Source organism: Dendroctonus ponderosae, unplaced genomic scaffold (assembly GCF_020466585.1).
Source record: "Dendroctonus ponderosae isolate FM_Combo_2020 unplaced genomic scaffold, Dpon_F_20191213v2 Dpon_F_20191213_5, whole genome shotgun sequence".
Lineage (NCBI taxonomy): Eukaryota > Metazoa > Arthropoda > Insecta > Coleoptera > Curculionidae > Dendroctonus > Dendroctonus ponderosae.
In genome coordinates this window covers 829,595-854,691 of record NW_026018715.1, presented here as the reverse complement: position 1 = coordinate 854,691, position 25,097 = coordinate 829,595, and the positions used below count along the sequence as shown (strand labels likewise).

The following is a 25,097-nucleotide window of genomic DNA, read 5'->3' as shown; positions in this document are numbered from 1 at the left end:
TGTTTTGGTTCAATAGAATTCTTAACGGATCTGTGGTGATTGAAAAGACGTATTCTTTTGAATGTTTAACTGCTTTTTTTGCTTCTACAATGAATTTTTAGATACCATGTTTTTAAGCAAAATTTTACTTATAAACTTAAATGGCTATAATCTGCCAACGTCGCAAGTAAGAAAAAAACAATTTACGGTGCATATGCAGCGTTTCAAGCTGCATTCCATAAGCTAATGAAAAATGGGTTAATTCTATTTAAAAAAATACACTTTGATCTTGCCTCGCTTTTCTGAGACACTCTGTATCATATAAGATATTTTTAAAATGTGGGCACTTTGTGCGTCAACAACTTTTATATGAAACTATTTTTCGAAAGTTCAACACCAACGGAAATAATGGACTCTATCGCACTAAAAAACCACCCTGTGTATTAAAAAATGATTTATACAAGTACTTGTACTTTATTTTGTTAACAAAAGATGGATCCATTTTGTGTTGTGTCGATATTATAAGAATTTTTCCAGAAAAAAAAATGCTCATAAATTTTAAGTACTAACAAATTTGTAACATAACAGAATGCTTTTCTTTTWAMAAAWACAAACGCTTGCTGCTATATACATTTGTTAAATTGCACATATAAATATTCTTCAAAAATAAATTAGACTACCTTTTTCTATTTTACTATTAATTGTGTCATTTCAAAATAAATTATAGGTACGACACTTATTTTTTGAGGTAATTGAAATTACCCAACAGCTCAATATTTAACTAGTATTAAAAGTTTGCTTAAAAACGCCGCTGCTATTTCGAAAATCCATAAAAAGAAAATATTAGTTTAGATAAAATTGTTGACCGTAAAATTCAGCTTTAGACATTACTCGTTTTTGCTACTTTTTAATTTTAACTCTAACTTTTTTTACTTGTAATTCTAGATGTTAACAATATTGATTCTATTAACGACGCTTGATGCCAGTAACTTAGATATTATTTCTACGAAAGGGATTTGCTAGCAAACATTTTTGCACTGACAATTTTTGTAACTGTAAATTTATATTAGGAGATAGTGTGAAAATTTAAAGGAGTTAGCGAAGAAAGGTAATGTTCTTTGAAAAGATCTGGATAAAGACACTTGTTGCTGCGCAAATGGCTTGATGCGCCAGCCCAACGCACCGGCGCAGTAACTCAGTTGCTTTGCTGGGAAAATGTTGACCCGTTTTTTAGTTCTTTGAAGGGYCATTTATTAATAATATTTTTGAAATTTATTCCAAATTTAAGAATTTTCCCATTTTAGAAAAGTTACTCTTTCTTCTGAACGATCAATTTTCTAAAGTTTCACTTAAAAATACCAACAATCTTAAGGTAATTCCCCCGAAAATTATAAAATATATTTTTTAAGAACACTTACGTTTTAAAATTCCTTCCCAGCTTCGAATTTGGGAAATAGCTTTTTATCAAACAAAGAACAGAATAAGTGAAAGTTTATAATAAATTATTTGGAAAGTTTGTCACCCCGATGCCTCTGAAGACTGTAAAGTGTGTTAAAAAATTTGGTTTTATAGTTTGGATTTAATTTTTTTTTTGCTTTACTTTCTATTCAAARACGATCTATTTTGTAGTTTCACTTAAAAATGCTGAAAATCTGGAAGTATTTGACGGGAAAAATTGCAAGATTAATTTATAGCTTTGTAGAAATTTTCCGAAAACTTTTTTCAGCGTCAAATTTGGGACAAAAACGAAAATAAATTTGTTCCGTTTTTTCCCGAAAATCATTAAAGTTTTCTCAAAAACTAATCACGAAACTGAGAGACTAATCAAAAGCGAAAAAAACCCTTATTTTTTGATGATTTTCTTCTTCTCTGATAATAATTGGATCTTTTCTTGCAGCTTTCAACTTAGAACCAGCAACTCGAATATTTTTTTCTGGTTTTTTTGACAAAAATATTTCTATTACTTATTATAATAAAAGTTATAAAACTATAAAGAATTATTTGTAAAACTCGTCACCTTCGTCGGTGTGAATTATGTGTTTTTTTATTTCGGTTTCTTCACTTTTAGGTCAATATTTCTAAACAAAACTTTCTCTTTACAGATAAACGCTTTTTTGCTAAGAATTAGCCAACACAAATTAATGTTCTTTGAAAGACACCTAGTTTCCTTTATTTTTAATAGATTCTTAACCAGTTTTGCTATGACCTGAACAATTTATATTTGGGTGTTTTTTAGAACGATAAATTTAAATTTCCTATTATCTAGCTTGTAGGTACATTTTCTATTTAGGAAATATAGTACCAAGAGAAACTGCCTAAAATAGCGATATTTTAAAACCCAAAAAAATGAAGAGGTTTCAATTATACATTTCTAGCAGAAAAAAATGCCCTATTGTTATTAAGGCTTTGGAGTTTTTCTCAATTCATTTACATTTTCATCGCTCAGATTAGATTGCATTATATGATTTAAAAATGACAACAGTCTGTTAGTGAGTTCTATTTAGTGTTGTAGTCCAGTAACTTAAGAAAGCTAATCATGGCTGCGTCTGACTATAAATGCTGTTGATTTAATACGTTTGGTTGATATTTTAGCACTTCCAAGCCTAAATTCATCTTGGGGCTCTCTGCCACAATGGAAAATAAGGAAAACACGCGTCCTTACGCAATGATAAGGGAAGATGATACTGATTCCGATTCGAATGACGGACCAATCCCATATCGGGATGATGATAACCATCTTTCCGAAGAGACGAGATTGGCAATCAAAATTGCCAGGAAAGAAAGCCTATCACTGAAACTGGCTTTAAGGCCGGATAGGCAAGAACTGATCAATAGGTAAGAATCCAGCTTGAATTGCTCAACTCAACTGAATCATACAAAACTAACTACTGAAGAATGGAATAGAGAACCATTTTTCGATAAATTCTAAAAACCGGTGAAATTTTACCTTTTATTTTCGATTTACTGGTGTAGAATGCAACTCGACAGGGTGAACCTTAAAAGCATAATGGACTTGTTTTGATAACTCCAAATGCCACAAAAAATAAAACTGTAGCTAAAACTTGCGATTCAGCTGGGATATGGATACTTTCCTCAATATCGGATTTATTCGATCTTTTTAATCATACTGCCCGTTTCAAATTGAGCCGTGAATACGAGCTCTGTACGTATGCCTTTTTTATAAAACATTTATGTTTTTATGTATGCAAATGTTTTACTGAATTTCAGAAAATGTTGTTTTGTTATTACGCTTTTCTTCGATTTACGTTAGGAAATAATATTGAATTGTTGAGTTGCGTTTCACTCAATCTTTATTTTTCATATTCAGTTTTTTATGAATTTCATTTCGTTTCCAATCCTTGTTGTAGTGGTTTACGGTTCTTCAGGTTTATGTTTATTGGTTCTCATATTTGATTTAATTACATTTGATGCTTTATAAATAACTGAAAAACAAAAAATTTTATATGTATTTCAAAATACAATCTCGCTTGAAAAATTCGTTCAGATCGTTTCTGTAAAAAAAATCTAAATAAAGTTGTTACTCAATTGGCGACATTTAAGTGGATTGCTCGTCCGACACTTAGTAAGAATAAACCCGATTACAATAATTAAAATGTATAATCTGATTTGATTTTTAAATTGTAGGAATATTTTGCAAATTCAATCGGAAAATGAAAGGCAGAGTGAAAAAGAAGCCATTGGAGCCAAGTTGATCAGACGACTCAGTATGAGACCAACTCAAGAAGAATTAGAAGAGCGCAACATTTTAAAAAGTAAGCGTTTAGTGGAACAAGAGTTTTTTTAATCTGATGATTTGATGTGCGACGGAATAGTTCATACAAAAATTGAGCTAAAATAATAAACGGGTAATCCAGGAAAATCAGGATATTAATAACTAATAATCACAAATCGTTTAAATTTTTTTTATATTTGTGGAAATTATTTCAGTATTATTCGAATTATGCATAACTTGTAGGAGTGTATTTTTCAAAATAATATTCAAATTAGGTGAGAAAGAAGAAAGAGAAAAGTTTATGAATTTTGCTATAAAAGATTGGCACGAATTGAACTTACGTGATATTTTTATTTTTGTGTATGTTCGGTTTTTTTTAGTCAGTTTACAAAAATTCAAGCTCAAGCGACATGATCGAACACCATGTAAATAAGCAACGACCACTTGCTCGTTTGGGCTTTGTAAAAGTAACTGAAACGAAGTTATAATACAAATTAAAGCCCGTTATTTCTCCAATTTGGATTTTGAAAATTTCGAAATATTAAAGAAAGTCACTAATAATATCTTATGAAATATAATATAAGAATATACAATAAGATACATTATAATTTTCATATAATTTTTTTGAAAAGTTATTAAACAAAATATAAAGTTTCGTTTTTTTGTTTGATTGTAGAACAAAGCCCAGCGGAGGAAAAGAAGCAAAGAGAAGAGAAAAAACGATTTTTGTTAAGGAAATTAAGCTTTCGACCCACCGTTGAAGAGCTGAAAGAGAAAAAAATAATACGATTCAATGATTACATTGAAGTTACTCAAGCCCACGACTACGATAGAAGAGCCGATAAACCTTGGACAAGGTAGGATTGAATGTTTTTTTTATATTTTTATATCATAATTCTGAATTATGTATATTAATTCTAGAATTATTTCTGGTTTTTACGCAAAATGCGAAAACTCTGCAGAAATTCGGATCTTAAGAACCGCTCTTAGTCCTCGCCTCAAATTTTGAAAACCGATTGGGCTGCCAGGCTGCAGTTGCCTTTGGGGGATAGAGCTTTAAATTACGCTGTTTTCTATTCCAAACGTCATTATAGAATTATTTCTGGTTTTGACGCAAATTACCAAATTCTGAAGAAATTTGGATCTTAAGAACCAATGATAGTTTTTGCCTCAAAATCTGAAAACCGATTGGACTGCCAAGCTCTAGTTGCCATTGAGGGATGGAGCCTTAAACTACTTTTTTTTATTCCAAACGTCATTCTAGAATTATTTCTGGTTTCGCGCAAAGTGCTTTCGCTCTTAGTTCTTTCCTCAAATTTTGAAAACGTTTTGGGCTGCCAAACTCTAGTTGCCATTGTGGTATAGAGCCTTAAATTACACTCATTTTTATTCCAAACGTCATTCTAGAAATATTTCTGCTTTTCATGCAAAATGCGAAAGTAAATTTAACTAAATATTTGGAATACAGGAAATCTGTTCTTGCAAAAAATAAAAGGGCCTGAATTGGAAATTATTGATTAACATTCTGAGCCAAATAACATATTCAGTCAAAGGAAGGCAAATAATATATTAATAACTTCTTACACACAGTAACTTGTTGAAATATAATTTCCGATAAAATATGTTGTAAAGTCATGTCAGTGTTACCTTCGAATGATTGGAAAATCCATCATGCGACTTCAATTTACGAGATAAACTTTTAAGAAAGACGATATAGCGAATAGATTTGATGAATTATGATTTACGATAGGATTGTAAGATATTTTAAAGCACACAAGAATAATTTTTGCGTTTTGCGCAACCTTGCCTCGAGTTTTTGACCAATTATCTTCAGCAAATAAAACTGGAATTGACAAACTAGGCTGGATTCAAATTTCTTTCAAAAAGCGGCAAAATTTAACAAGAAAATCAAAAACTTCGACAGAAAACTAAGAACATCTTGTGAGTTTTCCTGTCTCTAGCAGCAGTCGTTTCCGTGTCGATGTAAAATACTTTGGCGAAATAAAGTGTATGTTTCGGGATTGCTATTATCAGGCTAAACCCAGCTGACGAGAGCAATAGGCTTGAACCGGTCCTGGGGGTCTGAGGTTAGCACATCTGGAAATCTGCACAGATCTGCTTACATCAAAAATCTTAAATTGTTAATTTCTAAATACGTTTGGTAAATCAGTAGTTATGTAGAGACAGAGAGTGTGGAGATTTAGTGCCTGAATTATTCATCTTTATTGAAAATCTATTATAAATTGAAATTTACTTAAATGATTGTGAAATTTACTTAAATGATTGTGAAATTTAAATTGGAATCGTAATTTGCTACATGATGTAGATTTTAGCGTTTTATTATTTTATTATTTTTAAATTTATTAATGTAGGAAATCGAATGAATACAAAACATACATTAGCAATAGTTGTTCATTTTATTTAAAAGTCCAATAAATACTAAAGGGACTTTTTATATGTTACAGACTAACTCCAAAGGACAAAGCAGCTATAAGAAAGGAATTGAATGAATTTAAAAGTTCTGAAATGGATGTGCACGAAGGCAGTCGTCATTTGACCAGGTAAGATTTAACCAAAGTTTATTTAAGGATAGATGCATTCTAATTTTGCGTATTAATGCCGCGTGTGTAAAATTGTTTTGTATATAGATTCATTAACGTATTATTTAATATTTTCAAGTCATGTTGTGGAGTTAATGAAATACAGGGTGTTTGGTAAGTAGAGTTCAGGGGGTGATTTTGGATATCTTTCTATAATAGACTATATTCCGAAAACTCTTAGTTTCCGATCGACAGGGTGCTAAAGTGGAATATTTTAATGAAATTTTACAGGCTTAAGCACTTTTTACAATACATGTTTTGTGATAAAAGTTTTGTTTTTAGCTTCGCCTGTAGCGTGGGATAGGCACGTCCGTAGATAATTTTAAATAAAAAAATATTACGCCACTAACTTTTCTAAAAATAAATATTATTTTTTAAGCTATGCTCCTTTTGAAGAGAAAAGGTATCTTGACTTTTTTCTACAACACACCGTTGTTGAGAAAAAAATTAAATCTATTTATTATTTATTGCATACCTTAATCGGGTTGTAATTAAGTAGATTTTGGTATAAAAACAGCACTTAGATTGTATCAATTTTATTACAAAAAAATTATTACTAACCGCAGTTGACATCGGTCTTAGGGTTTCTTTATTTGTTTTATCATATTAGATTACTTTACCTGTGAATTAAAATTTGACTAATTTGACATGTTAATTCTTTGTTGAAAAATCAGTGGCGTAACATTTTTTTATTTAAAACTATCTACAGACGTGCCTGTGCCCACGCCACTGAAAAAGCAAGAGTTTTTTAACACAAAAAATGTATTATGTTAAGTGCCTAAGTCTGTAAAATTTCACTAGAATATTTCAAGCCGTTTCCGGAACATTAATAAATAACTTGTGTTTAATTAAAACTTTAATGCTAATTGTTTGGACAATATTGTAAAACCTTACTCCTGAAAAATATTTTACTACCTTTTTGTAGATGTTAAAATTCCATTTTCGGGTCTCGTAAAGCTTTAATCTGCTTTAATTAATTACTTATAACGCATCAACCGATGAGTTATAACTCATTAGCTCAGAGAGCGGAACTCAACACAATGTTGAAATACCAGATCCGAATCGGAGAACGAACCGAATACTTAAAATAAACAAATTATTATAAAGAGTCGCTTGGCTTTCGACTCCGGTATTCGTTACTTCCTGTCTGCTCTAGTAACAAACATTTACGACACATGTTACTCTTGAACTATTCTTCAACGCCAGTTTTAAAAATTTATTGATTCTTTGCTTAACTCTTTCTTGAAAAGGTACTATGATCTTGGGGTCGATAAGCGATTTAATAGTCATAAAAAAAGGAACTGTACCAGTTTTGAAAGTGTATGTAATTTGAGGTGATTTTCACAAACATTGCACAAACAGTTAAGGTCATACCGCGAATAAATAAATAAACAATTGTAGTATTTAATGCAAAAAATTGAGAGCATAAAATCAGGGTTGTCACCAAAAATAAGCCAACGGCATGATAATTTCGAAAAATATGTCAGTTTTACAATAGGGATGTTTATCGATAGTTCTGTTATTATAAATAGGCACATTGTGATGTTTTACGTTCTTTTCAGATATTACAAAATAAACACTAAAATTGTCCATAGGCCGGGAGTGGTGGTTAGGGCCAGGGCACCGATTAAGCCCAATTTTAAACAAAATATGTTTTATATAGTAGGATAGAGTTAGTTTTCTTTATTATGGATGTAGGGGTAGTAATTTTATGTAAGTAAATTACTCAATCTTTAATTTTTGTCCCAATTAATCGATCTATAATGCTTTATCATTTCTTTTGTTAAACCAGCTCTAAGAAAATCTGTTTTCTTTGTGTAATATTTAAATGTAATTTCTATGGGTTTATTGGCTTACTGCTTATGGGTGTATGTGGACTTCTAGGGTATTAAATGGAAACTATTTAAAAAGGTGTTCACGCGAAGAAGAATTTTACATAGTGTTGACCAAAATAAACAAAATAGTATGACAAATCCGCAACAAATACATATTTTTGCTATATAAAAATAGACGGCAAAAAAAGAATAACCTCTTGCATTCCATTCTATTCATCTTCCAATGTGTCATATTATGGGGCCATGTGTGCCAAGACTTTTTAATTCAATTTGGTTCAACTATTTTTCACGCTTTCTTATACCCTTTTTAAATGATATCCAATTTAAAATTAAGAAAAAAAAATTGTAAAGAAATCTGAACTAACAAGTAGGCAAAATTCTTATGTACGAATCAATAGTTTAATCGGAACCAAATCCGCACTATCAGTAAGCTGATGCTAATTGTATTGAATAGTGAAACCCAACTTTCTATATCTGAAGCTATGAAGCTAAACTAAGTTCAAGCAAAAAGATTTATACATTAGAGATCATTCTCACCAGCTTTCTGCAAGCTGGCTAGTCCTCTATTTTCTACCCATTAATCCTCAAGAAGTTCACAAACTACCACACTTGCCATAAGGGCCACAATGATCCTATATTTCCCATCTAAGAATGCGATTATTGACTCATTTCGTCCACTGTTAGTAGCAAACTGAACATTTTGAACATACCCCTTTTCGAGAAAAAAAGACACCGTACTAAAGAATAAACATGATTATTTAATCATTTAATTTTTCGCCTTTTCGATGATTCAGGCTTAACTTGGCACTTCGAGTTCAATTTGTTGATTGTTGACATTTTTGAAGAAAGTGGCTGTTCGCACAGCAGTATTTCCAAAAGCAAATTTTACGTTCCAACTTAACGGAAGTCAACACCAACTAAGCTAAAAACGCTCCAAGTGCCGATATTTCACTAATTTAATTTTAAATTTTGAGTCATTTATATTTGTCTGAATTTCACTCGGCTGCAGTGATTAATGCACAACGCCAGAACTAAAATTAATAACCGAATTATTTTTTTCGAGAGAAATTTCAACTAATTAAAACTGTCCTTCAAGTTCAAGTTCTGACTTCAAGATATATTGCAATTTGAGGTGCGGCGCAGTGAGCCCCGATGAGTTATAATTCACTCACGGAGCGGCATCATCGCAAAAGCTCAACTAAACAATGTTACCCAGGCTTACTAACAAGTTTAACGTATTTTAATGTTATTTGCAATAATATAGTGATCTTCCTATTTTTAAAGATGCCAGATTTTCTAGAGCTTTTAAATTTTTAATGAGCACTGCTTCGAGATGCAAAAAGTATATGGTACTGCTTTCAATTTATTTTTCTCATATTCAACGGCATTTTTTCTAAATCACCCCACATKTATTTGTTTGTTACTTRTTGCAGCTAAAATAAGACATTTTACAGTATTAAGTGTACTAATCTTTCTGTACACGTCAGCTTATAGACAATTTTAGTACCAACATATGTAGACACGTACAATTTAGTGTTTATTATTTGGAAAACTTATTTTATTTCAGTTACGGAAACTGCTGTTTCATCCATAACCGAAATAAGCTTTTCAGATTAATTCATGGTTTTAAAATACAGTCACCATTACAAACAGCTTTTTTTTGTTTTTTAATATATTTTATTTTAAAATCAAGCAACAGAATGGAAATCCTGAAAGTGAAAGCCCAATATAATTGCCTCGAGATTAGATTTAAGATAATATAGAAAAATAAATCGAAAGTAATATAGTAATTTTAAATCATGTAAGGTAGTGCAAATTTCGAAGTTCGCTAACCTCAGGTACCCTCAGAACCGGTTTCGAGCTATTAGCTCTCATCAGCTGGGTTTAGCCTGAAATTAGGTACCGCGAAACCTGCACCTACCCAATGCAGGTGCGATGCAATCTTGTACGGATGATACCAACGAAAGTTTTGCCTATAATAATTTTAAATGTGATATTCTGTGTTACTCATAATAATGGTAGATATAAAATAATTATATTTACATTTCAAATTATATTATTTTTTCAAACTTGGATACATTGAAGCGTTTGTGTGAGTAATAAATGAAAAATAAAAGCATCTAAGTTTGAATCTGGATGGCACTTATCGGTTTTTCATCATTTAGATTTATTAATCTCATTTATTTTTTTACACAAATATCTGAGATGCAATGAGATCAACGACCCAGCTAGTTAACTTTATGTGAAATTAACTGGGTTTAGCTACTGCATAAACAGTTTAAAGAGAACAATAGAAGACTTTGGCTTTTGGGTTTCCCATTCTTGATGATTCACACTATAAATATTGCTATATGTAATAGTAAAAATATATTTATTGATTACTAAACTTACTTTTCAGGTTCCATAGGCCTTGACGATTGACAGGCTTAATCTTAGAAGAAAACCAAATTTCTGTGATGGGCATAGATGTAGGTTTTATTAATTTTGCCGTGAGCGCTTAAAGTGATGTTGGATATACGACATTTAATGAAACTGTAATAATAAAAATAATAAGATAATGATAATAATAATATGAATAGTTACACTTGTTGTATAAATTACCTGTAATAATTCTTGTTTTTGTAAATAAGTAATTTTGTATTACTGTAAAACGTTTTAATGGTAGTAGTAGATTAGAAGTTAAAACTGTTAACTTGGATAAAAGGGACAGAGTTTTTGTCAGGTTGCAAGTGGGAGCCTTTTTACGTCACCGAAGCAGATAACTAAATATTAGTTTAATTTGCCAAAGTAAAAAGTATATTTTACACGGCAAACAACACTGTCCCATCGTAGGTGTTAAATTTAGTAATATGTAAATAGACTTTCTTAAGTAGATGTAAAATGAATCTGCGTAAATGCATCACTTAATTACATTTATTCAATCCACAAATTAATTTCCCAGCCCTAATTGAATATATGTTTTTAAACCACGCTGTATTTTTTTTTGGTAATATTCATAATTTAGCTTGGGTCAGTAGAATACCCAGTAATTTTAAAAGTTTAATTAATCTTGTAAAATTACATTGCAAAAATTCTACATTGTATGATAGTCCTTAAGATTAAACGCGATATGCTATACACACTAAATTGTAGTTTTTACATGACCCCACTTCAAAAAGTATGTAATTTTATTCTTCTAATTTGAAAGTTTATATTTTTGTACTTCTTCAGATATGAAATCGCTTTTATGTAAAATGCATAATACAGTAATTAGTGTCAATCACATATCCAAAATTTAGAGATTCTAAAAATCAGAAGATGCGGAAATATATATCGATTAATAAAACACTTTATTTTAACGTAGAATTATTTTTAATAAATACCGTTCGTTTTGCAGATACTTAGTACTACTTTTACTGTTTTGTATTATAATTTCGGTAGCAAAAATGTATTTGTAGTAATTTTAAACCATTGTATTTTCTTTACTCTTCACGTCAGCAGCATTCAGCTAGCAATATTTATGAACTTGAAAAATTTGCTGAAAAGTATACATATGCCCAGCTTGTCAATGTTTAAATAAGGATTGTTTTACAATAAATAAGTTGCGGAAGTGTAAATACAGTTCTACTAATTGTATTTCATTTTTTGGTTCAGTTTTCATATCTGAATTCATAAATAAATAGATCACATTTGTACAATAAAAAGTATTGTTTAATTTGTCTTGTGAACGTCGCATTTATAAACTAAATTGAATTTTACTTCTTAACCACCACCATCATAAATATGGAATAAAATCAAAGTAATTATTTATTTTTGATTAATTAGAGAGATTATTATTAGAACCATCACACTAAATTGTAATTAATCTAGATTAAATGTCTTTTATGATGTAACAACTTTTACCACTTTGTATTCATTCTCGATCGATTTATACCAATTAAAATAAATGTCTTCCAAATAAACGAGGCATCAAAACCGAAAAATATGTGTTTAAATTCCGTGGACAATCCACATTTGAAATAATAAATGTTCAGTACTATATCGAGTTTTACTTTTTTCCTTACATATAATGTGTCATATACAGGGTGTCCCGTAAGCTCATGATCAAAAGGATACTGCGATATTCTTTGGACCAAGAGAAGACGATCTGACCTAACCTTTATTAACAAAAAATGTCTGGCTATTCTGCTATTGATGGTCAAAGATCTTCAAAAAATTTATCTTTTTTGAAATATCGGGAGAATGGCACGATGTATTTTAGTGAAACTCGCTGGGAATTTGTTCTTATGTAAGATTCGTATTTTGATTATTATTTTGAAAGTTATTACTTTCCCCACAGGATGACGGAAATTTGGAATGGGTAAAAGTGAGGCTTTCGCCATCGAAAACAGTGGCGAAATTACGTACTTTTCACCAGAGGATAAAAAAAATGTTTTTACATAATGCGGCTTTTTTATTTAGAATTTTTTTCGCCTTGATTAATCGAAATGTTTTATCAATATGAAATTTTGTGTGTGAATTTTACGGGAAAATATTGTTTTCAAAGTTGGAATTGACTTAGACCGTGACAGACGTGTATTTTCTGTCTTCCTCTTTTAGGAGAAAGATTCAAAACGGGAAATTTATCATCTAAAGAAGTTTCACAGAACATTTTATATGGTTCATTTTTCAAGAATCTCATCCATTGCATTTGCAGCCAAAAGACAGATTCGCCCGCGATATTTTTTACTCTTCTAGTGATTTCGTTGAAATAAAATCCGGCTGCAACATTCGTTTTATCGAAAATTTACTTCTTCTTTGGTTATCGTACTTACATGGTTAACTTGGGACATTAATGCGACAGTTTTCCACTTTCCTTTCGCATTCTTATGCCGTTGACTATTAAATTATTATTTATTCGGGGCCGATTTCTCAACCCCAGAACAATAGAGTGTCCTTTCCTCCTCTTGTTCTTGCACCCGTAGCTGTTGACATGTTGGAGGGAAATCTCTCAGTAGGCTAAATTTTGGTCCGCCCCGGGTATTTAATTTCCACGGTACCGTACCGTGGTTTCCGGTACCACCTATATCTAGGAGGCTTTTCCCTATCCGCCACCTGGGGAGGCGCTCGATGGGGATCTAGCAACCCTCCACATTGGCCAATAAATTGGGGATAAGTTCGTCGTGTAACACCAGCAGAACACATTTAGAACCAAAAATATCCCGACAAAATGGCGAAACACAATAATTGTATATGTATATTCAGGAAATAAGTGCTGTTGAAGAGTGAGAAATATACCATTCAAGTTGTCTAATGATGTATTTTCCCGTTTTTTGGGTATCAAATATTTTTCAAACTATTACATTGTCGTTAGCAGAGACTATATACCGATATTTTAATTATATACGCAAGTAAGTTATAACCGACGAGGAGTTAAATTAAATAGCAATCATATATGTATATAAAATAAAGAAATGTTAATACAGATTTATAAAGAAGTTGAATAAAGTCGACTATAAACACACTTAAAATAGAATTATTAGATCATACCTAAAATACTGCAAACTTATAAATTAGAAACATTTTCCAGTTCATTAAATTTACTAACGTATTGAATTTTCACAATTTCATAAAAAATACCTTGTAAAAATAGCCTATGTCTAGTTATCACAAAACTCCGGTTGGTGCAAGCAGCTTCTCAAAAAATGTTTTAATGAGTTTGGTTACTTAGTGGAAAAGTTCTTACTAACGAATTAAACACGCCCAAACTATTGGCAGAAATGTTTCTTGAAAAGCCACTATTTCACTCCCTTGTTCCGAAATTGATCAGCGAGTTTCACAATTACTAGTTGTTAGTTGTGAGTTTTTTTATCACAATACTGTTCTCTCAGAAGTATTATGCAATTATACAATTTAATTGCTGGCCCTACCTTAAACTGAAAATTATTCAGAATATCCGATTGACTTAAATGAAGAAAAGCTTCACCGTCGATTTCATGTTTACTAAATAATTCCTTATTTACGTCACAGCCGGGAATTGAATTAATAAACTCAACCACCTTATGGACAGACCAATTTAAAGGACTTTCCTTGCTGTTTATGAAGTCGTTTAAGAAGCATGAATGTTTCCTCCAGGATTCACTTTCGGCTGGTATTATTCTCATCGCAGTAATAAACGAACGAGCCTTTTCTTCTTGTAAGGAATCGGCAAAATGTGGCTCGTAATTGTTCGTCTTGGTTTCTTTAGGGTAACTATTTTTAAATCGCTTCTCTTCCGATTCATCGCGAGTTTCTTCCTCAGTAGTCTCCAGCTGTCTAGTTCCCTTGGGCGGCCTACCAACTCTCGATTTTCTGAAAAGCAAGAAATTATTAATCGTTACTGTATAATGCCAACATCACAATATTTTGAGTATATCGAAACTTGGTAAGCGATTTATTATTGTAAATATTCATGTGGTCCATTGAGAACTTGCAGCTAATTAATTTTGATAATTTGATATAATACTTCTATAGTTCTAGAATTCTAGAATTATATTCTCAAATAGTGATAATAAATCATTATTTTACATAAGATAGTGGCAATTTCGAGGTTCGCTAACCTCAGGCACCCCCAGGACCGGTTTAGAGCCCATAGTAGCTCTCATCAGTTGGGTTCAACCTGAAATTAGCGATCGCTAACTAACGAAGCCATCTTACATTATTTCTTGCTCGGATGATACCGACGAAATTATTGTCTCTAACATGATTTTATTTATTAAAAAAATTATTGTAACTGATAAACTGAAATTAAGATAAGACTACATAAAATAAAATAAACATATTTTTTTGAAGATGCATTGCACTAAGTCGATTTCGCCGTTCATTTACAATAGCAAGGTTTGAATTATAGCAGAATAAGCTAAAGCTGATTAATGTGTTTGTTTGAAACATACAGGCTTTTCATGGAACAAACTGAAATTGAGCAAAGACGAGATATGTTGACTACTTTGCTCATAAAATAAATGATTGAATAAGTTTTTACCAATATGTTAGCAGTGCAAACTGATGTAAAATCGATTTAATCCTATTTTTCGCTAAATTTATCACAAATATTTACCGTTTTATCACAGAGGAAGTCTGATTTGGCTCTCGTCCGGATAAATTAGCGACTCCCAATTTGGATTCACGTTGTACATGGACCTCCACCTCGGTTGTCTTCAAGTTCGAATTTGAACCGACTGGATTATTTTCTTTGGAAAGCCTTAAAAATAAAAATAACGAAATTAAAGTAGAATATCTAATGCAATTATAAAATCGAATAAAAAAAATATTACCTGTTGAAACTTTCTACTTTCTACTATAAAATAATAATTCTCTCTGAAATAAATGATGTTTCAAAATTTTTACTTCACACTTTGACTGAGACCCAGGAAAGATAAGAATATCATCAACTTACACCTTTTAACAACTTTGTTTCGTCTTTTATTGCCGTATTTCATTTATCGGTTTTTAATTGACTTATTAATGTTAGTCTACTTGATTTGCCTGATAATTTTAATTTTTTTAAGACTAGACTTGATATCTTTGTGTTAAGCAGGGTCCACACTTGCTATATAACGCTGCTGTATAGCCAAGTTACATAGCATGTTAGAGATTTTATAATGAAATATAGCAAATTTCCCTGCTATATAACTTGGATCAAATCCCAAGTATGGGACACCCGTAGTCCATTGTTTAAATTAAAACTTAAGCCTCAATTAGTGACATTAATTGTTTAGAAATTTTAAACAGGTACTTAATGTAGCTTGATAGGAGTCTCCGGTAGCCAAAAACCGTAAAGTCACTGCCAGACTAAAAGAAAAAGCTTTATCACATAAATCACATAAATAATAAATAAGTTTAAGATAAACTAAATTAAAATCCGTTGATTTGTTTAATTAAAAAAACGCCAATTTTAGCGTTTTTTCTTTAATTTTCTATAATTACATAGTTTAGTTTTGCTTCAAAATATTCTCAATATAACATTTTTGGGGGTGCTTGTATACTTTAAGTAAGCGGTATAAATTTTAGCTTAAAATATTCATAAGTTTTCGTTCATTCCTATTTGTTATGTAAAAAGGGCTCTTGCCAGATTCTAAATAAGGTTTTCTTGAGACGTCGGAGAGACTTGCCTGAAGCTGTATTTTACTCGTAGAGTTATACTACAACGTACAATAAAGGTACGTATAAAGTTACTAGTACTAGTGTGTTAGTCGTTGATTTTAGAATACTTGGAAATAAAATGACTATCAACTTACAATTGGCAGTCCTTTGGTTGTCTCGAAATCGGTTCCTTAGCTTCCGGACTTCTGTCTGGAGACAATAATCTATCGTTCAGTACTTTTTCTCTATCAATGTTCACTTCGGCATAAGGGCAATGTTTCTGTGACGAATGTGTCGTACTTGTTCCATTAATATGACCTTGCCCTCTACAGCCAACAGTAGGACATTCGAGGAAGTCATAAACATCATCTGGAGCTGAAATTGAACATAGATACATCCGAATTGATCAATTTGAAACCAGCACTTACTTAGGGGTGGCTCAATTGGATGTCCGGTTTTTTGACACCAACCAACTGGATGGATATCAGAACTATCATCATCTAGCCAATAACTATATCTATCAGGCCATCCGTCAAATTGAATCCTGATTTGATGTTCTCTTACATCATCTACTGTAGCGGCTCTAATAAGATGTGGCACCTAAAAACAAAGATATAATTGATGGATTTATTACTTCTTTGATTTTTAAACATCAGTAAATTAATAAAGTACTGTATTTTTTACTAATATTCTTTAGAGCAAATATTTTGTACATTACATTATATTAAACATATCTGGAGATTCTGAAACTTACCCTTTTGTCTACACACTCTAATCGCATTCCTCGCTTGAAACCGCATACAGGTCTTTGTTTAAACGCTCGCACTGGAGCAGCTACTGATTTTGTCTCTTTTAAGTATTTTTCCCACGTAAACGTTTCTGGGGTAGGATAATCTGGAAAATAAAAATATGTATGTATAAATAGGGTGTACCAAATTAATTAATGCGCGCCATTAGTAACTTTTCTATCAGCGGATATAGAGCGTTGGTTGAAATGGCAAAGAGATGTATATTTTTTAGCTGGTTGAGATAGTGATAAGTACTAAAAAATAATAGAACATTGTAAAGCCAATAAAAAACGGCTTATTTAAAAAACTCCTTGCACATTAGTAGACACAATTGAAGTCAATTTACTTCTACACAAAAAACTTCGGTAACATTTGTTTCTCAAATGGCAAGTTTTAAAATATTAAATACTTTTTACTTTTAAGTACCTAAGCGGATAATAGGTTGAAAATGTCTTAAAAAATAATATGTAATAATTAAAAATCAAGGTGTTTACAGAAGGTGTTCAAAAATAACCCCTCCTGAATAATCCCTGGGGCTATTTGAAGAAAATTGTGCATGAGACGTGTATATTGTGTATAGAACGATCTAGATAGACGCCTTAAAATAGTGGATGCAATTAACGATATGAATTAATGATAACCAATACATTCAAAACGTTATAGATAAAGTTGAAGTAGATTATAGAGCATTTCTAGTGTTAAACGGAGGATAATATGCAAAAACCAGTGATTTTGCTGATTTTGTTTATATTTATTTATTTGTTTTGAAATTTATAGTAGCAATAAATTTCTTTATGTTCTCTTTCTATAGTTTTTTGTTTCATTTCAGGCTATTTTACATTGTTGCTGTTTAAAATTTTTTAAACATAATACAGAAAAAATACAAATCTAGACAATATATATTTATTGCTGACATCATGGGAAAAAATCCAAACGACCTGCCTAAAAATATATAGTGTTTTATTTAAAAAATACTATGTCAAATTTGGACAGTTCCGTGTTTTTTTTTATTTGAAATTCAGATTTAAAAATTTTAAATAAAATTAAACAACTTTGGTGTTGGTCACTTTGACAATTTTTTTTTAATTAAACGATGTGGAGGGGATGTCACTACCCCAAATTGTTGAAGGTGAGCGGATCGTGACCGTACTGTGATCTGAGCGCATAGTGAAAATCAACCTTTATGTAAAAATGGCATCCTCCAAGAAATTTGAAAATAAATCTACGTTTTTCCCATAGCAAATAAATCAACATGCTCAAACGATTTTTTCAATGACCTCAAAAATTTAAGAAGATCAAAAAATCTAATATACTGTTCATTCGCATTTTAAGTGTGTAGAAATACAAATTTGTATAGCAGCGCAAATAGAATACAGAAACTTAAAGCAAAAGATTTTTAAAAACACGTTTAGGTTTTCATTTACTTTAAAAAGGAAACACTGTTTTGCAATGAAATACTACGTACCACTGGGTGCAGTTAAATCATGCCCATACTGATCGCACCATCCTACTGGATGAATATAAGGCGATGTAGGATCTGCCCAATAGTCGTAAATATCATCCCAACCATCGAAATGAATCAAAATCCGATTATCCATCATATCTCTAATGCTAGCAACGCATATTAACGAACTATTCTTTTTGTCCACAGCTTCTAGCTTCATGCCAATACGAAAGCCATTTGGGCATATTGCCTAGAATTAAAAAAATAAATATCAATATTTAGGTAATTATATTTATTATATTATACAGGGTGTTCCGTAAATATGTTAAAATATTTTAACAGCATGTTCTCCTAGTCATTTTAGAGGGGATCTGCCAGAGAACTTTTATAATTTGAGGGCTCATTGATGAGATATTTGTCCAAAAAGGCAAAAAATATTAGTTTTTGTGTTAAGGGCATAAGGGCAATGTTAAAACGGTTGAACATAGAAACTTAAATTTTGTTATACATTATAAGCTAATTGAGTGCCATTTTGTAGTAGTGTTTTGTGGTTCAGTTTACTTTTATACAGGGTAGAAATGTGGAACTCTTACTTCTGTCTTGTTCAGAACTTTTTGCGTGCACTTAAACTTTTATCAACATATTTTGTTTAATTACTACAAGTTTTTTACCAACTTTTTTATGTTTTATTGTTTTTCCTAAGACAACTAGTTTGCCCGCAAAAAAATTAAATCGTTTTTCATTTTTATATGATTTTTAACACCATTTTTTTACATTAGTTTGAACTGTACATAGAGCCTCCAAAAACACAACAAAATAAGCTTGCTATTTTTTAATTGGATACGCTATATTATTAAATATGTACACGATGTTTCCTTATAAGTTGACACGTACCTTCTATTTTATCCCGTATCTATTTTTATCGTACTATCCCGTTTCTATTTTATGCCTTACTGTATTATTAAACTTAGCTTGAACATTGAATTTGGCTTGACTTTTTTTATGTACAGGGTGTTTCCTCATAAGTAGACACCCCCCTAGATTCATTTTCGTTTATTTCAAAAAATTGTGAGTAAAATTAAACAAATTTTGTGTTGGTCACTTTCACAATTTTTTTGAAATAAACGATCTAGGGGGGTGTCTACTTATGAGGAAATACCCTGTACATAGAAAAAAGTCACGCCAAATTCAATATTCAAGCTAGTTTTAATAATACAATAAGGCATAAAATAGAAACTAAAAATAGAACAACACAAGTGACAAAATTAATAAATTGGAGTTAACGGCTGAACCTTAATCTTATCTATATCTTATCTATATAAGAATTCTGTTAGTGATAAAAGCAACAAAATTTGCGATGACTTAGACCCGAAAGATAATTGCAAAGAAGCACTTTAAGCTGTAAATAAATCATCATGCAGAAATAAGAGTATTTGAGATGGAAATTTAAAAGACGCACGGCGAAAATTACCAGAGCAGTTTCAGAATATAAAATGACGTAAATTTACTTAGGAAGTTAATTCAATTTAATATGAACAAAATATGCTGAGTGAATGTTCGAAATAAATAATATAGCTGGTATTTGTAGCCCTTTGAATGTTTCTTCAATTTTAGTCAGGTATTCATTCGTTCCAACAAACGTAAGTAGTAATTTGAATTTTGAAAATCTCGTAATTTAAATTTAATGTGAAAATGTAGCCCTGTCCCCAAGCAATTAAAAATATGCATTTATTCCCTCGTAAGACGAAGTGTCGTATAAGAGAGGCGATCTTGTGTAAATAACATAAACTAAGCATAACACTTACTTGTCCTGCTCGATTTACGAATAAATGCTTAGGTACTGCTGCGCTTCTGGTAAACTTCAAGTATTGCACCCAGTTAAAAGTTTCTTCAGTATATCCTGGTGGAGGGTGCAAGACGTGACCATATTTTTCGCACCAACCTATAGGAAATATATCCATACTATCAGCATATGTCCAGAAATCATAGGTATTCGGGTATCTAAAAAGATAACTTATTTACAATCAACTTCAGACTTGTATATGTATAATGTTGCAAAACTGATTAGAGCAATTTTAAAGTGTTTCTAAATACGAACCCATCAAAATGAAGCCGAATTCGGTATCCGCTTACTTCAACAACGGTCATTACACAAAAATATGACGGATGTTGAGGATCAACGCCTTCTAATTTCAAGCCAGGTTTGAAAGAGTTTCGGGTGTAAGGAAACGGATCCTTGAAGAGCTTCACAGGGGCCGCTTTAGCATTCATATGCATCAGATACTTGGACCAAGAAAATCCCTTCTTTTTACACGCCCATGGATATGAAGGTCTGTCCTGAGAAGTAGTTTCATTGGAAGTTTCATCTTCCCCACTGGCTCCATTAGATTCTTTAATGTGATTTTTCATCAGTTTGCGTTTGTGTCCTTTTAAAACAGCTGCAAAAAATGTGATTCGTATACATAAGTTACTGGATAGTGTTTAACTGATTAACTTACCACATGATTCTTGGTTTTCTTTAAAGCTACCAGACTGTCTATTCTCTTGGCAATCGAAACTGCAAAAATTTGCATTAATAAAGTCCACTCGGAAACCATAGCAGCCACAAGCAACACATTTAATTTCGCGCTCCATGTCTTCCTTTTCTTTATTTTTGCGCTCCTTCCGGTCCAAAATTTTTTGATAAGCGTCGTCCGTCAGAAACTCCAGTATTCCAAATTCATTTATAATAAATTTTAGTGTACTATGAGGAAGCAGACCTATATTGTCTTGCCATGACATTGAACTATGTAGTTTTGAAAACACATCTGCTAAACTTAAACCGCATGCATAATCAACCTCAGAAGCACTAGCATCTTCAGCAATAACAGAATCTTCACATTTTGGCTCAGGTATATCCAATTTTTCTTCTTTTATCGCTTCACTCTCTATAGGTACCTGAATAGGTTCTGGAGATTTGGAATCTGGAAAGACCATGTCCATTTCATCAAAATCTTTTCTAAAGTTGAATTGCGATTTGCGTCGGTTTTTCTCACGTTCTGGTTTCTTAGCTGTTACCTGTAGCACGGTCACTTGATCTTCTGTTCCGCTTCTAGGCTTTGTAATTACAGTATCATTTTCAATGGAAATTCTGCGAGAGGTGATGACCAGATTTGAGTCTTGCATGATGTTATTAGAGAAATTCTTTTTCAAAATTGAAATACCATGTGCAAATTTGGAAACATGAGGTTTTGCAACTACATTACTCTCCATAGATGAACTGCTGTTATCAGTTGACGATACAACTAGCTTACTGTCGCTCTGATTACTAAGAGATTCCTCTGCTATGGACAGTTCGTATGTCTTGTTCTTGATGTCATTTCTTTCAATAGACTCCTGAGGCTTCTGATTGATTTCTGAGATAGTGTTAGTTGAATCTGGTTGAGATTTCGTCGTATCGCACATGATAGTAAGAGGTGTCGGAATGTTAGAAATTATTTTCCCATCAGAAATTTTAAAGTTAAACAACTTATGATTAGAATCAGTAATAGCATCTTTTTGAGGGACAGTCATTGGCAATAGAGTGAACTTTCCGGCCTGCAAAGAGTTGGTTGTAGCTGTAACAGGAATCCCGTTTGTAGTTTGTAATGTTGGCATGGGCGTGATTACATTGCTCGACTGAATTTTTGATATCGGACCTGTTAAAATTATCTTCGAAACCATGTTAGCACCGTCCGCTGGAGATTCATTGATTAGTGATTCTGTTCTTGACTGTATTTCAGCAGATGCCTTGGGCAATTGCTTGAGCGTTACATATGTACCAGTTACTTTCGTACCTTGCGGTACAATAGTAATTGGTTGTTTTGGTACCACAACTGGCATGCTTCTTCCAGCGATAATTACGTTTTGCGATGAATTTAAGGGGGTCGCATTAGCGGAAGATGTCGACTTATTCAAGACATTTGCAGTAGAAACAGGCGAAATTATGAAGTTATTGTTCAATTTGTTGCTAGCATTCACAGCAATTGTTTTTGCTTTACTATTCTTTATATAGACAAGTGTCTTGACTGGCACTGAATTGTTGGTTACATTGGCTGTTTCCTCTAAAAAGCTAAGTCCTGCCTCACATTTAGACACAACTAGATCTTCAGAACTTTGTTCGATAACATACTGAGTGTTATTACCGAATTTCATCTTGGAATTGTCTTCAGACTGCTGGGACGCTGTATAATCTATAATGCAACGTCCAGACATATCTGCAACAAATAAACTAGATAAACAGACTGATGTGAAAAGATAAAGAATATTATTGTATCGGAAGAACATATCATAAATAATAAGAACAGTATCTGCACAATGTACCATGTTTAATGGGACCTTTTCTTCGTAATCTAAACAAATACCGGGCTGTAAGGGGTTCTAACTATTAGCCAAAACGTTTCCACATATTATCGTGCACATTTAATATCCCCAGAACCAGAAAAGAAAAAAAATCCTAAATTGTCGCTAGTCCTTGTAGAAATATAATAATACAATGTTTTCAAGTAGTGATTCTGCAATTATACAACATATATTCGATCAAGGCTTGATGAAATTTAAATCGCCAACACTTTAATAATCATATACATACCCAGTTTTCATTTAAGAACTCGAAGTTTTTGCGGAAAAATATTTTCTATTGCACAAACGATTTTCACCTATAGAAATAATCTCGCTGAAATACATCGTGCGTTTGCGCTGTAAAAGACATGGCACGCGGAGGGAGAGGAGAAATAGTATAAATTTCGCGCCGTTGAATGCAGCAGTTTCAAAATTTAAAACATTTTTGGCCCGTTTCTTTTATACATAACTTTAGAACATATTCAACATTTCCTTCTATTAAATGCTATGTATGGTCCTGAGCGATTAGTTCAAGTAAACTAATTAACCAAGTAGAACACTGTAATGTCGGCAGCGTTGCCAAATGTCGGAATGGCGTCGTTTCAGTATACAACCGTTATGATTAAAAATAAAATATTTTTAATAAATGAAACAAATGCAATATGCAAGTAACTATGTAAATATCTAATATATAACTCTCAACTGTAGGTTAGTAAATTATTAAAAATCGAAAAAAAAATAGTATTTTAAAGGATTCTGTCTAAATAAACTGAAAATTTACCACACTGCTGATACTCATTAAAAATATTATTTTGCTGGAGCTTCTCAGAAAAATTAAGGTAACTCTCAGTTGTTAAGTGAACAATTAATTTATTCAATTTCATCTAATTATTATTATTTTTTTTTTTTTTCTGGCAGCGTGTAATTGTTATTATATTTTTTTCTTTCCTGGGTTTCAGTCAAAATGTGAAATAAAAATGTCTATATCGTTTATTTCATATTACGTTTCTGCAAAACAACAGGCCATCATCAGATTAAAATTCAAATCAAACCCATAATACGCTCCATAAGTGGTGACGACACAAATTAGACAGATTCAGGGACTGTATCTAAGCCACAGAATCTAAGCAAAGTCAATTTACATTGGAGTTAGATACGAATTTTACAAAGTGTGCTGATTATCTCAACAGTGAAGAAAAAGAAGCATTCTAACGTATGTATTTGCATTTAGGAGTCTTAGTAACGATTCTACATTGAAATCATAACGTAATTATTTATAACAGATTTTGTATTAGGAACTGTGTTAAAACCTGTTATTTGTATTTAAATGTTATAGAATAATGGATATGAGTTGGGCTTCTGAATATAAAAGTTATAATGATCGCAAAAATGTTCGTTTTTCCGGTTTCCAAAAGATCCATCCACACGAAATCGATGGATAAAGTTGGTACGGTTAGTAAATATTATGTTGTTATTTGTAAATCGTATGTTATACTTGAAAATGATTTATAGGAGAATTCTATAGATCCTGGTCCTGGTACCTGTGTATGCAGTTGTCATTTTCTTGATGGGAATAATTAAAAAGACCCTATACAGGCAAAATAGTTAAAGTATCGGAGTCCCGAAAAACTAGCGGAACCAAAATATCTGGCGGAGCAGAAACAGCAAGCGACCATTTGAGCACAACAACAAACAATATTACAGACCTGAATCTAAGCCACAACCTTCGACTTCGACTGAAGGTATTCTTGAAACCTTTATGTCTACAGTACGGATTGATGCTGAAAATGAGTTTCTCCAACAACTACAGGAAGTGTCAATGGGACTTAACAATTTATTTGAACGTATAAAATACTTTTCTACTTATGCAATATTTAAATGTTTGTTTGCATTACTCAAAGATATAAGTAGTTTGTTATTATGACTGGAAAGTTGAAAAACTTAGTAAGACCAAGATCAGTTCCTCATAACTCTTATGAAACTTTAGCTGTGAGATTTTGCAGCCAAAAATATAAAAAATTACGGTAATACACAGTAGTTTTCTTTTTGATACTGGCTCTCACATCTTTAAGTCAATCAGGAGAGCCTTCGGTAGGGAATACTACCGCAATGACAATTGCTTTGAATATAAAACTAACTTAGTTTTTAACGTTAGTTTTATATTCAAAGGCTGATTGCCTCTCTCTTAAGGCCGGGTCACATCTATCCGATCCGACTCCGATCATACAATCGGACGAAGATCTGAGAGCAAAATAGTACTGGACTTTCAACGCCGTAGTT

General features: G+C 31.9%; 2 protein-coding genes and 1 long non-coding RNA gene across 12 annotated transcripts in view; 2 read left to right on the top strand and 1 right to left on the bottom strand.

Moving 5' to 3' along the window:
- The window catches only part of LOC109545055 (phosphatase and actin regulator 4B), a gene marked incomplete at its 5' end in the record, with an annotated part of 158,726 nt that extends 146,617 nt beyond the window's left edge, over positions 1 to 12,109 (top strand). For 7 of the 8 annotated variants that reach the window (XM_048666988.1, XM_048666987.1, XM_048666982.1 and 4 more), the window contains 6 exon segments: positions 2,572 to 2,814; positions 3,625 to 3,752; positions 4,389 to 4,569; positions 6,178 to 6,273; positions 7,875 to 8,025; positions 10,546 to 12,109. In XM_048666988.1, coding sequence (XP_048522945.1) covers positions 2,572 to 2,814; positions 3,625 to 3,752; positions 4,389 to 4,569; positions 6,178 to 6,273; positions 7,875 to 7,983 — 757 coding nt within the window. 8 annotated transcript variants of the gene reach the window in all.
- A 1,296-nt stretch (positions 12,110 to 13,405) lies between these two features.
- On the bottom strand, positions 13,406 to 23,317 carry LOC109545065 (lethal(3)malignant brain tumor-like protein 3). 2 transcript variants are annotated; one of them, XM_019915557.2, is made up of 10 exons: positions 23,068 to 23,317; positions 20,957 to 22,693; positions 20,557 to 20,896; positions 20,264 to 20,459; positions 18,480 to 18,708; positions 16,981 to 17,120; positions 16,655 to 16,826; positions 16,382 to 16,601; positions 15,202 to 15,345; positions 13,406 to 14,456 (listed from the first exon to the last, which is right to left on the bottom strand). In XM_019915557.2, the coding sequence occupies exons 2-10, from the start codon at positions 22,689 to 22,691 to the stop codon at positions 13,958 to 13,960; spliced, it is 3,675 nt and encodes a 1,224-aa protein (XP_019771116.2). In that variant the 5' UTR covers positions 22,692 to 22,693; positions 23,068 to 23,317; the 3' UTR covers positions 13,406 to 13,957. The 2 variants fall into 2 exon arrangements, with proteins under 2 accessions (XP_019771116.2, XP_048522937.1); XM_048666980.1 differs by lacking the exon at positions 23,068 to 23,317 and adding an exon at positions 22,800 to 22,898.
- A 480-nt stretch (positions 23,318 to 23,797) lies between these two features.
- On the top strand, positions 23,798 to 24,847 carry LOC109545053. 2 transcript variants are annotated; one of them, XR_002172631.2, is made up of 3 exons: positions 23,798 to 24,083; positions 24,154 to 24,269; positions 24,330 to 24,847. It is a non-coding gene; the product is annotated as an uncharacterized LOC109545053 (long non-coding RNA). The 2 variants fall into 2 exon arrangements; XR_002172630.2 differs by having other exon boundaries at positions 23,801 to 24,030.
- The last annotated feature ends 250 nt before the right edge of the window (positions 24,848 to 25,097 follow it).